This window comes from Apteryx mantelli, chromosome Z, assembly GCF_036417845.1.
Source record: "Apteryx mantelli isolate bAptMan1 chromosome Z, bAptMan1.hap1, whole genome shotgun sequence".
NCBI lineage: Eukaryota > Metazoa > Chordata > Aves > Apterygiformes > Apterygidae > Apteryx > Apteryx mantelli.
Genome location: NC_090020.1, coordinates 37,519,911 through 37,532,500, shown reverse-complemented (window position 1 = coordinate 37,532,500; position 12,590 = coordinate 37,519,911). Strand labels below are relative to the sequence as shown.

At 38.4% G+C, this 12,590-nt stretch overlaps 1 protein-coding gene across 1 annotated transcript in view; it reads left to right on the top strand.

Moving 5' to 3' along the window:
* The window catches only part of CHSY3 (chondroitin sulfate synthase 3), a 162,519-nt gene extending 151,674 nt beyond the window's left edge, over positions 1–10,845 (top strand). Inside the window, exon 3 of the mRNA XM_067315613.1 lies at positions 8,506–10,845. Coding sequence (XP_067171714.1) covers positions 8,506–10,068 — 1,563 coding nt within the window. The 3' untranslated portion in view covers positions 10,069–10,845. The remainder of the gene's footprint in view (positions 1–8,505) is intronic.
* Positions 10,846–12,590: the final 1,745 nt, after the last annotated feature.

The following is a 12,590-nucleotide window of genomic DNA, read 5'->3' as shown; positions in this document are numbered from 1 at the left end:
AAAGAAAGGTTTGCTTTTAAAGAAACTCCCTACCAAAGAACTGTTTGAGAATAAATGTTACCTGTCAGAAAGCTTAGACAAGAAAAAGACGGTTAATCAAAGTCACCACCTTTGACACAGTTGTTCCACATCTGAATTTTGTTAAGAGCTCACTGACAGGTAGAGAACAGCCCTCAACGCTTCCTTCTCCCCAGCGTGCAACAGGTTCCTTAGAAACCAAGGCAGCAGTCTCTTAAATCTTCACACAAGGTGCCAGCTCTCAAATACTGGGCATCCGTCTTTGCCGAAGGAATAAAATCAGAATCTCAATTTAAGGCAACACCCTCAGGCAGAGCCGCCGCCAGCGAGTGGGCTCTGCGGGAGAACTAGCTGCCTTCAGGGCACTGGCGAGGGTCTTCTGCATAACTAAGTGAAAATACGGACACACTCTACTCTCCCAAGCTCCCGCAGGGTCGTTTTGAACGTTTTCCTTTGATTTTGGCCATGTACACTGCTGTACTTGCGTGACAGTGTTTATAGATTGGCAGTTCAATTTGTCTTTTTATGGACTAAATTGCAGATGATTTAAGTATTTGCCATTCCTTTTCTAATGTATGGGATTTTTCCCTGTACAGTTTTGTTGAATTTTGTTATATTGTGGTTTTGGTGAGGCACCCCTATAACAAACGGTTAGCTAGAATCATATATAAGAACAGCATGACCTTACTGACAAATAAGGTCCCTTCTTGTGTTGTCCCTCCTACGCTGCAGCAAAGCACTGGGGCTTGGTTTTTTGGGGGGGTTTTAAAACTATTCCCAGAAAGAGATAAGATGACAAAAAAAACACCCAAACTCTACTAGTCTTAACAGAGCAGCGCTCTTTCATCAGAGCTTTCCTTGATATCACTTGGCTTAAAGAGTGCTGGGCTGATTTCAGTCCAAGGACACGACTAGTGTGAGAAAGAAGATGGGAGAAAAATCATCCAGCAGGGTTTATTGTTAACTGTCATTTATTAATCTCATTAAGATGAGGGCAAACAAAAGAGTTCTAAGTAATTAATTAAGGCACAGTTCTACTCTTACAAAGGTCTACCAAAAAAAAAAAAATTAACTCATTTTTATTCTGCACAGTATATATCACATCTAGCTAATCCCCAAGTAAGAACCTAGATCCCTTTCTGATGAGTGAACAGGCCCAGTGCTGAAGAAACAGTTAATTGAAACTGTGACCTGCAGTTACAATTTTTCCACTTACCAACCCCTACATACCAGAGCTGGAATCAATGCATCAAGTTTTGTTTGTCCAGGGAAGGATGTCAGCAGCAAGATTGTAGATTCTCGTGTCTTAAGTTAGTTAATGTGTCTGTTAATGATGTGTGAAACAGAATAGTGTTTGGCACTTTCTGCAGCCATGGGGGCTTAAACTTATTTCTCTCAGAATTAGCGGGTGTGCCTTTCAGTAAGATGCAACTCTTGTATAAATGGCATTTTACAATCACTGGTGGATTATAATTGCACTCCAGTTCTCCCTATGTTATTTCTGGGTGCATCATATATTAAAGCGATGGGCATAGTATAAAAATATCGGCAGGTTTTCTCCTTTACCGTACTTTGAATAGTAAAACATGAAGCCTTGTTCTGGTTTTGTGGCAAAAGTGTTTCATAACATTGCAACTTGGATGCATTATAAACTACAAACAAATAGGCTGCTTATAAAATAATAAAGCTATTACATTACTAATCATTGGTTTTATGGATATAAAATTGTTTAATGTTATGTATTAGACCAAGTGAAAATACAAGGAAGCAGCATTGCCTAAGGGCTGTGAACAGAAAGATAATGCTAGGCGCTTTCAGCATAATGGCTATTTTGTAAGAAGCTTAGCTGCTGCCAGTTAATATATAATTAATTCTTACTCACTAAAAGCCAAATGCTGCATCATTAAGAAGAGTTGATGAGATCTCTCAAGTCACTGCTTGCCCTACTCACAAGCAATCTATCTTTTTTATAACCCGATGAAACTCTAAATTGTATCCATTACTTGTATTGGAAATCTGATCCAAAGCCTTTCTCTTTGGCCAGCTGCAAATTTTCCTGTGATTTCCTACCTGGGTGTACCTGCAGTCAGTTTGTGCTCTCTCTCTCATGGACTTACTTCGATGTATTTATAGACGATATGATTCTTTTCTTTCATTTTGCTAGGTTAAACAAGCTAAGTAATATTAACATCTCATAGGGTAGTTTCCAGTCCTTGGCATTGATCTGCATTGATACGGTCACATGCAGGTGGAGAAACGTGTGGAATTGTCTGCTCTCTCTTTCAGAAATACTGTGACTGGTGCAACTTAGACTCTCATTTTCCTTTTCTGTGGAGGCATCACACTGGTGTCTCATGACCTGCCAGCGTCACCTGAGCATCTGCATATATGCTTACCTTCTCCTTTGCCATTCCAGTTCAGAACGCCAACTTTCCAAAGACATTCAGGCACCTATCTCTTAAAACCTCAGGTGCAGGATTTGGGGTTTGGGGATTTTCTGCAATGCTGCTTCTCTACGTTCTCTGGCTCTTCTCATGGGGTATCTTCTCCTCTTCTCTCTTGATGATGCCACCAGCTTTGGGTCATGAGCTAACTGTGTCCCAGATTTTGTGCCAGCGTCACTCGGTATAATGCATATTTTCCTCAGAAGCTTCTGTAATAGCTTCCTTCCAAACTGTTAGCTCCCCATTTCAACATAACTAGGTGTTGCCTCTCTTTTATCTCATTCATATGCGTTTTTTAATTTCCATCTTAATCCTCATCTTCTTCAGGTTAACAAAACAGGTTTTCTCATAGCAACATATCTAACGACTTGCTGAAATCTATTTTCATGTCCAGAATTTCACAGTCACCCATTGGAAAGCTCAGTGTTGCATTTTATCATACTGCACATTATTGAGAACATCCTAACATGCTGTAGTTACCTGAATTTGCTTTTCTCCTTGTCCTTCAATTAAGGTACTAAATTTGCTGCTGTTCAGCCAGAAAGTGCTATCCTGGACTCAGTGGATTTATGATTTTACATATGTTCTTCATACGGATTAAACTCCCCTTGAAGTCACTGGAAATACTGAATATATCCTCATCTTGCGGAAGAGCCCTAAACTTTAAAATGCTTGAGCAGGTTGAGGAAAGCCAAGGAATAGTTCCCATTCATCTTATATCTAAATTTATTAAAAGCCAAGTTTAGAATAGATAAAATGTTGGACATTTTGGTAGTGTTGTAGATTTAAAAAAGAGCTAGAGTGGATGGAAAATTAACTTTCATGTCTTCCTTGTTAAATGGGAGAAATTGTTTATAAACAATGCTCAAAGAAAGGAATGTGTTAATTTAAAAAGCAGCATTTGCATTCAGTCTTTTTATATGTGATAGTCTTGCAATAATAAAAGTGTGTTGGTTTGGGCTTTTGTCTATGTGCAATAAGAACTTTCACTTGTTATTACATCAGTAAATCACAAAAGATTACAATGAGTTCAGAGCTTTGCAATGCAAATTACATTGTGCTTACGTATTAACTATTATATTTCTCTGCCATGGTAATAAAGCATTGCCTTTATTCTAATTCAGCTCTTCTCCCTTTTTTTTTTCTCCTGCTTGCAGTTCAGAGTTCCTTAGAGCATGATTAGATTATCCATGTTTCTCACAATCTTCTAGTTTCAGCTAGCGTGAGCAGAGGCAAGCAGAAATCCTTGCCAACTGTTCTGTTAGTTGTGCTGGAAGAATCGCTCAGAAGGCAGCAAACTCTCCAGAAAAATCAGTGTCATGCAGTATGAAAAATTAACACGTGCTTCCCTTTATTGAATTAAAGATCGCTTCTCCTGTTCATTGATTTCGGTGAATGCAAAGTAGCTGTACCATGCCAGACCAACGGCTCTTTTGACCAAATATCCTCTATCTGCGGTAGCCGCTAGAAGAAACGTAGGGAGGGCTGTAAGAACAGTAAGGTTTATGCTGATGTTTCCTCAGCGTAGGCTCCAGCAGTTGGCAGCGCAGCAATGTTTGGGAGAGATTGGACCTTGTGTTTAATAAATAGCAAGGATGGAAGTCTTCCATTACACTGTCCACTCGCTCTTTGAACCCATGTAAAATTTTAACACCTACAACTTGCTATGCCAGTGAGCATACACAGTTTAACTGCATATGTCCTTTTCTGTTTTTGAATCTTGATAACATCATTTTATGTCTCATAGTTATATTAAAAGAGACGGTGATTTGTTCCTGTCCACTTTCTCTATGATGCTATTGATTTTGTAGATCTCTGGCTTGGCCCTTGTCTGACAACTCCCCTCCTCACTGAAAAGTCCTGGTCTCTGTGCTTAGTCACCTTGCAATCCATACCCGTGATCATCTCCTTGCCTTGGTCAGTACCTTTTCTAGTCCTGCGTTCTCAGTCTCAGATGGGAAGTCAGGGTATTGACAAGGCGTTCAAGATTTAGGTGCGCTATGGATTTATGCGATGGTATAATAATGTTTCTGATTCCCTCTAGACTTCTTCTGGTGATTCCTTATGTCCTGTTTGTTTTTGTGAAGATCAAGGTGACGTTTGCTTAAATTGTCTCCTGTAAGACTAAGTTCTCTTTTCAGAGTGCTAGCAGCTAGCACACAGTCCATGCTTGTTTGGAAATAATTAGGATTGCCTTCTTCACATGTGCTTTACGTTTATCTACAGAGTTTCATCTGCCCTTTTCTTGCCTAGTCACTCAAAATCATGAGAATTTTTTAGGCAGCTTTCACTTTTACCACCCCAAGTAATTTTAATTTAGATTTAATAAATCTTGCTACCGCCTGAATCACCTCCTTTTCCAAATCACTTATGACTGTGTTGAGCATTTCAGGCCCTTGCACAGATGCATTCTCTAGGAAAACTAATAATTTTTTTCCTTTGCTTCTTCGGCTTGACCACTTCTAAATATCAAAAAAGGAAAGTTAGGATCACCTAGAACTCCTTTCATCTAAATGTTAATAGTTTGAGTGGTGAGAAGACATTTTTTATCCTACAACATAGAAAATAAATTTCTATTTTGCAGCAAGATAAAAAACAAAAATTCAAAACGTTTTGGTAGTTCTAATAGGAATTCCAGTTCTGAAATTAAAAAGGTTAAAAACAGCTGTTTCAAATCAGAAACGTTTTATTATGAAGAGATTAAAATGGGATATTTCCAACAAAATTGAAATTTGTTTGAGCTCGATTAATTGAAATCAGCTCTTTCGAACAAGTTTTTGTTTTGCTGTATCATTGCTTTCAAATGGGGGAGAATTCATCTGACAGTTGAGCATTCTGTTAGTATTTAGCATAATGCTTCAAGCAGAAATTCATGTCGTTCTCTTTTATTTGTTCTCAGTATTGTAATAGCAGTTGGTAATCCAGTCAAGTACCAGGAACACATTGTACTATGCAATGGAGAAACAACCAGTAAGAAAGTTGTTCTGATTTTCAAAAACAGAGTTTACAGTTTCAGTATCATATGTTAGAAAAAGTGTTCAGTAACGGCACTGAAGATGGATAAATACAGTTTTGTATATATGTGATAATATTGTATTACCAACCTGATTCAAAATTATTTTCATTACTGCTGTTAATCTGTTGTTGATTATCAAAAGCTAAATCATTAGCATAATGGAGTACATCCTCTTGCTATGATTTTACTGGAGCATATCTAATAAACCAAGGCATCTGAAATGGTAATGTAATAGAAATGCACTGTTTATGTTAATAGAATATTCCTATTAAATGAGTGCTGTGAAACTGAGCTTGTAATAAGCCAAGGGTTGTGGGAAAATGAGCACGATAGAAGGACAGCTTTTACTTTTACAGTGGCAGTTTGTCATCTGTTAAAGAAATGGAGGGTAAAATAAGCTATATACTTTAGACGAAACATATTGTGAATGTGCAGGTACCATAGGTTAAACGTGTATAGGTAGTTATAGTCATTTGGGTTTTACTCAAATACCATTTCGGGGGTGGAAAGGAGGAAATCAAGTGATTCTTTATGATTAGAGGATTTTGGAAAGAGTGGAGTCAGGGATTGTGGGGGAAGTATGCGAATCTGATACCATTCCTTAACAGAGGCGCCTTCCCTTCTGACCTTTGTTTTCAAATGACACATTTTCTTCCCGAAATTCATAGGGTTAGTTCTCTCTTATGTGTGGATTTTAATGTGGAATTCTAAACCTGAAAATTATGGGTTCGGCTTTGTCCAGAAAATAACATAACTTTTTCAATATTTTTACAATAAATAAAATACTACTACTTTTGCTGTCCTAAGAAAACAGAAGTTCTGGCTTTGGGATTTGTGACTGAAAGGAGAATATGAAATCACCATCACTTTGCCTAGCATGCAGTAGACAGCTTCCAATAAAAGGGGAAAGCACGGAAGTTTAGCATATAATTGGAGGGGTGGGAACCTCAGCTGATCAACTGATGTTTTCTTATGATCCAAAACATGAATTGTAGGGGAAGAAGGGGGAATGGCTCTTCCTGAGAGCAGGTATCGTCACCCAGCCCTTTCCCAGCTGCAGGCTCATTTCTCTGGGATTCAGTCCGTGATTCTCCAGCCTGCCCGTCCTGGCAGTGTCCGCGTCTTGTCCATGTGGAAGCCAAATTTCAATTTTGCCAGCACTGCTGGTAAACCCTGACTCAGTCCTGTTGTTGCCTGTTCTCTGTGACAGTGAGGAAATTGCCCAAATCCTTGAGCCCCTGCTTCATCTCATCCAAAGTGACAAGACCAGAGGCAGGACGGATGTGCTTGGAGAGCTTCAGACAGAAGTTTTTCTGTGAATGTAGAGTATTTGAGTCTTTTTGCAGCTACATATATATTTTTTTGTATTGCTGCTCTTCGTCTGAGATACCTGGTATACTAAAGGCAAATTTAACATAAGGCATTTTTCTGAAATAGTCTGGTTCTTTTCTCCATATTATGGTTGTAGCCTTAAAAAATGAGGTGACTAATAATAGCTGTATGTGTTCAAGCAGAATCATTCCGGGACTGAGTGGAAGGGAGATTCTGGAAATTAGGTATTAAAACTTTGTTTTTCTAAATATGGCAATATGTATTTCCTGTACATGTTAATGTAATAATTATTGTCATGGATCTTAACTTTGCTGCTAGTTATTTTACATTATTTTACATTCATTATCCTAGGTTTCATGTTACCTCTAGTAGCAAAACCTCTGTTCCAGAAAGGATTGCAGTAAAATGGGCTAATCATTTTGAGTTTGAGATACTGTGTTATCAGATATCACCTTTCTTGATCTGCTCAGCATGTAAAAGACAAGCTTCAATACCAGTCTCAAAATCTGATTATAGCTTGAGCTTACAACACCTCCTCGAACAACATTTTCTACCTAATTAGCACGTTTTACTTATGTATTAATTACAGACACATGTGGTTTCAGATGAAAAAGAGCAGCCTCTTCTCCTTCATCTGTCGCTCATGGGAACATGATTCTGTTGCTGTGGAGTTAGTAGGTGTTAACTTAGCAAGGCACTGTGGGTCTTAAATGTATTTATGAAGTTAATATTTTACTCCTCCATAGTGCTCCCTGTTTAAGAAGAAAGTATTCCCTGCAGTAAGTGAATAATGAGCTAATATTGCTTTTGGGGAGGAAACTGAGTCACAGAAAGTTTTATGATTTGCTCTTAGTAAAGCTATTGGCACAGAAAGATATGCAGGCCAGGTACTCTAAATCCTGGTCTTGTGTTTTAGCTGTAGACTGTATTTCTTTGCTGTTTAGAAGATATTGCAGCTAGTAATTTGACAGAAGTAGAATGTCTTTTCTTGCCTCAGAAATAAATTGGAAATTACTCAGGGTAAATTATACTAGCATGACATATAGTTTATTTGATGTGCTGTTGTACATGTATCATTGCCAAAACACATATTTCAGTGATTATACTTCAGTCACTTAATTCTTTGTCTCTGTGGAACAAAAAAAAAAAAAGCCAACACAACAGTTTTGTTGAAATGACATCCATTTGCTTAATCAACATTAAGAAGCACAATCCATTTGCGTATTGCTGTAGGAATATGAGCAGCTTTGCTCTCCGCAGACGTAAATCCACGACCTCCTTAAGAAACCATCCTCAGTGCTGCTAAGCTTTCAGTAAGGATCTGTACAAATAAGGGTTTAGATGTTGTCGGAGACTGAGTGTTTCGTGCACAGCAGCATTCAGCCTGCATCCTCATAAATATATACAGTTATTCACTAAGTGTTTGGCTTAGTTTCATAGGTGGATAAAGTCAAGATAATCAAAGTGTCTGCCCTTGTATTTATTTAGGCGACAGTATTCACTCGCTGTGGGCACCACTGAAACTGAGACAGACAGCGATATAAGTAAATCCTCCTTGAATGCTTTAAAGTTCTGTGCCCAAAAAGAAGAATCTATGGTCTCTAAGAATTGGTAATTATCAGCAGTACTAACAGGAGTCCTTTTGTGGGTAGAAGCACCTTCACTTAATGTCTTTTTTCCTCTCTCTCTTTCTAGATGCAGCAGTTGTTCCATGAAAATTATGAACACAACCGGAAGGGTTACATTCAAGATCTTCACAACAGCAAAATTCATACGGCCATAACGCTTCATCCAAACAAAAGACCAGCCTACCAGTACAGGCTGCACAATTACATCCTGAGCCGCAAAATTTCAGAGCTGCGCTATCGGACCATACAGCTCCACAGGGAAAGTGCCCTGATGAGCAAGCTCAGTAACAGTGAAATAAATAAGGAAGACCAGCAACTGGGAGTGATGCCATCTTTCAATCGTTTCCAGCCGCGCGAAAGGACTGAAGTCATCGAGTGGGAGTTCCTGACGGGAAAACTTCTCTACTCGATGGCGGAGAACCAGCCACCCCGGCAGAGCCTGAGCAGCGTCCTGCGGGCTGCGCTGGATGACACAGTCATGCAAGTCATGGAAATGATAAACGAGAACTCTAAGTCTAGAGGAAGGCTCATTGATTTCAAGGAAATACAGTACGGCTACCGCAGGGTGGACCCTATGCATGGAGTGGAGTACATCCTGGATTTACTGCTTTTGTACAAGAGGCACAAAGGAAGAAAAGTTACGGTTCCAGTGAGACGTCATGCTTACCTTCAGCAGTTGTTCAGCAAACCTTTCTTCAGAGAAGCAGAGGAGCTCGATGTAAGAAGCCTAGTGGAGGACACTAACACTGACACTCAATCTTTCTCTTTTCTTTCAAATTCGTTAAAGATTTTTTCATCATTACAAGGCACCAAAGACATTGCGGGACATAGTGACAAGAAAATACATATTCTTGTCCCTCTCATAGGACGATACGATATTTTCTCAAGATTTATGGATAACTTTGAGAAGACTTGCCTGATTCCCAGGCAGAATGTAAAGCTGGCAATAATTCTCTTTGGTTTGGAGTCTAGCCAGGACTCCAGTAAACACACAGAGCTGATGAAAGAATATAGCGACAAGTATCCCAAGGCAGATATGACCCTGATTCCTATGGCAGGAGAATTTTCTAGAGGTTTAGGTCTTGAAATGGCCTCATCTCGGTTTGACAATGACACTTTGCTGCTATTCTGTGACGTCGATCTGATATTCACACCAGACTTTCTCCAACGATGTAGAGATAACACTATTCAGGGAGAACAGGTTTACTACCCTATCATCTTTAGCCAATATGACCCAAAAGTAATATATGGAGGCAACCCTCCAGCTGACAGTAGTTTTGTTTTCACAAAAAGAACTGGATTTTGGAGAGAGTATGGGTTTGGAATTACTTGTATTTACAAAAGTGATCTGCTGAATGCTGGTGGATTTGATACCTCAATTCAAGGCTGGGGACTTGAGGACGTAGACCTTTTTACTAAAGTGATAACGTCTGGTTTGAAGGCTTTTAGAAGTCAAGAAGTAGGAGTTGTACATATTTTTCATCCGGTTCAGTGTGACCCCAATTTAGATCCAAAACAATATAAAATGTGCATAGGGTCCAAAGCAAGTACATTTGCCTCTACCATGCAGCTCGCTGAACTCTGGCTAGAGAAACATTTGGGTGTCCGGTACAATCAAACTCTCTCTTGACATTCCAGCCCATTTTGCCTTTTTAGGGGAGTTTACCTCATTGTTGTTATTATTATTATTTTATTTTGCTGTCATATTTTTAAACTCCCTCCTTGTTGTCTTCCAAAGACTGTTGACCTCAAACAGGATGAGTCTGCTGTTCACTGATGTTTCTTATTCCTACTGAACTGGTTAGGTGACATCCTTCATGTTTCTGTTATTTGAAATTCAGTTAAGGCATGGCAATCATGTGATCCCATGGAGCCCATCCCTCATGAGAGACTGCATCAGAAGAATGTTCTCTTTGGGCTTTAGGATGCAATATCATCTTTGTTATGTTTCTCGGACTTGATGCGATACAAATATTTACTGGTGAAGGTACCACAAAAGTGCTTTATGCTTCCTCTGGGGAAGGAACTCTGTAACATAAACTTGAGTTTTATAATTTATATGAGGACTTAAATATATAAACACCACTTTTCTTCATCTTTAGAATTTTTAAAGTAAATGAATAACTATGATTGTACCTTTATTTTTTAAAAAAAAAGAAAAACTGAGGAGTCACTTGTAAATGCAGCTGGTACTGGCTACCAAGGTCCTTAAATGTCTTATTATAATATCGAGCTCCTCATTGTTGTTCACTCTAAGTGTGAATGAACTTTATTTTCACAAGGAACAGGATTTAATCAAAAACTCATGTACGCTTTAGAAGCTTTGTGAACCAATGTCCTTCATTTGCTGGCAAGAAGAAACTAAGACATACCATGGTTATTTATAATAAAGTGCAGGCATACAGTATTCTTTTTTTCAAACACCCAGTATAAGTTGTTCTTTCTCTTTTTAGAATGAGTCTAATATATAGTTTTCTTTTACATTCCTTTCCTAAAGCTGCACTTGATACAGTATTGAAAGTTAAAGCTGCATCTTTTTTTACGTTGTCCATGAATATTGGTATGCAGAAACTATTTGTCGTTAAAATTTAAAATAACTGTAAAATAATTATTTAAGTTTGAAAATTTACTATTGCTGGTCAAAGTTCCTTGCCATTATATTTATATTAGTGGAGGTTGTAGGACTGTATTAAGATTTATGTCTCTGGACAGCCTGAAGTTGTCATATTATGGATTTATGGAGTAAAGTATTTAAAATGATACCAACATAAGAAATAATATCATTTTTGTATTTTAGAGAGATTTTTATATAGGGATATATATATATATATGTATGTGTGGGTGTGTGTATATATCCCTATATATTATATATATATATATATATATATATAAAATCATTTCAAAAGTTGTTCCTTTTTTCAGTTCAGGTGGAGTTTTCTTACGATCATTGTCATTCTTTTTGCCACATGCTTGGAACGTTTCATGTTATACTGCGGTGAGAGCTCCAAGGCATCCTAGAAACCATCAGAATTCAGCCAAACTTAAATTGATATAGTGGATCCATCTAAGAACTTCAGTACCTTTGATTTCAAGCTGTATTTCAAATTGAGCTAGGCAAACGAATTAAGTAACTTTGGAATTTAAGTTTCGATACACTTAAATACAGGTTTTGGCTGTGACTGGCCCCTTCTGTGTTTGCTTTCCAAAAGTAACCAAGTGAGTGGCCTTCACTGACACGTGTTTTTGTATGAAGATGAATTTCTAAGGCACCGGGAGGGTGCGTAGGTCAGTTAAGATCTCTTATCTGTGGCTCTCAGTTTTGGATTTACCATGCAGGGGAAAAGCCATCACTAAAAAAAAGGGGTGGGTAAATTCAGGGTTAAAGTGCTGGCTGTAGCCGCTTTGCAGTGCCCCTGCCTGTGTCCTGGCACACTTTAATCACACGGAGATGGAGGCATGATGATTTAAACACCCCTCTTTTATAGCACATGCTTATATTGCTAAGAGCAGTCACATGCAAAGGTTAACGTGGGTGGCAGGCACGAGCTGAGGCAGGTGATGTGATTAAAAGGTCATAATATCTTGTGACACTGGTGGCTCTCCTGACACCTCTGGTGTGCTTCAAAAAAAGGCTATTCCCATTGCCTTGGAGAAGGGGGGTAGTTGTGGTAGAGGAGAATGGATAATGGACGTAACAGGCATAATTCACAGCTATTTGCCTTCCTCTGTTATTTTTCTTGGGGGCTCTTGCCTTCCTAGCCCAGTACTCTGAACTCAAATGTTTGGGGAAAGTAGAACGCAGTATTACTTAAGAACAAATTCTTGGAAGCCTCTCTTTAAATTTGCGTGAGTATTTCTGCCAGAAAAGCTCGTGCTTTGTTCAGTTAGAGAGCCAAGAACAAAGAACATATGATTTATCTGATCAATCTCAACTAACTGATGCAACTCAGATTGCAAATATCAGAAAATGAATACCCACTGACAAATGTTTGTGATGATTCCATAAACATGAATAAAAATAATGATTTACAAACATATTTAAGGAAATCACTATCTGCTTGGATATATTCCAGTGCTAATTTTACTGACTTCACTTAATGGCCAGAAAGTATTTGTTCAGCTCAAATTAAAACAGTAGAATAGAAGAAATGA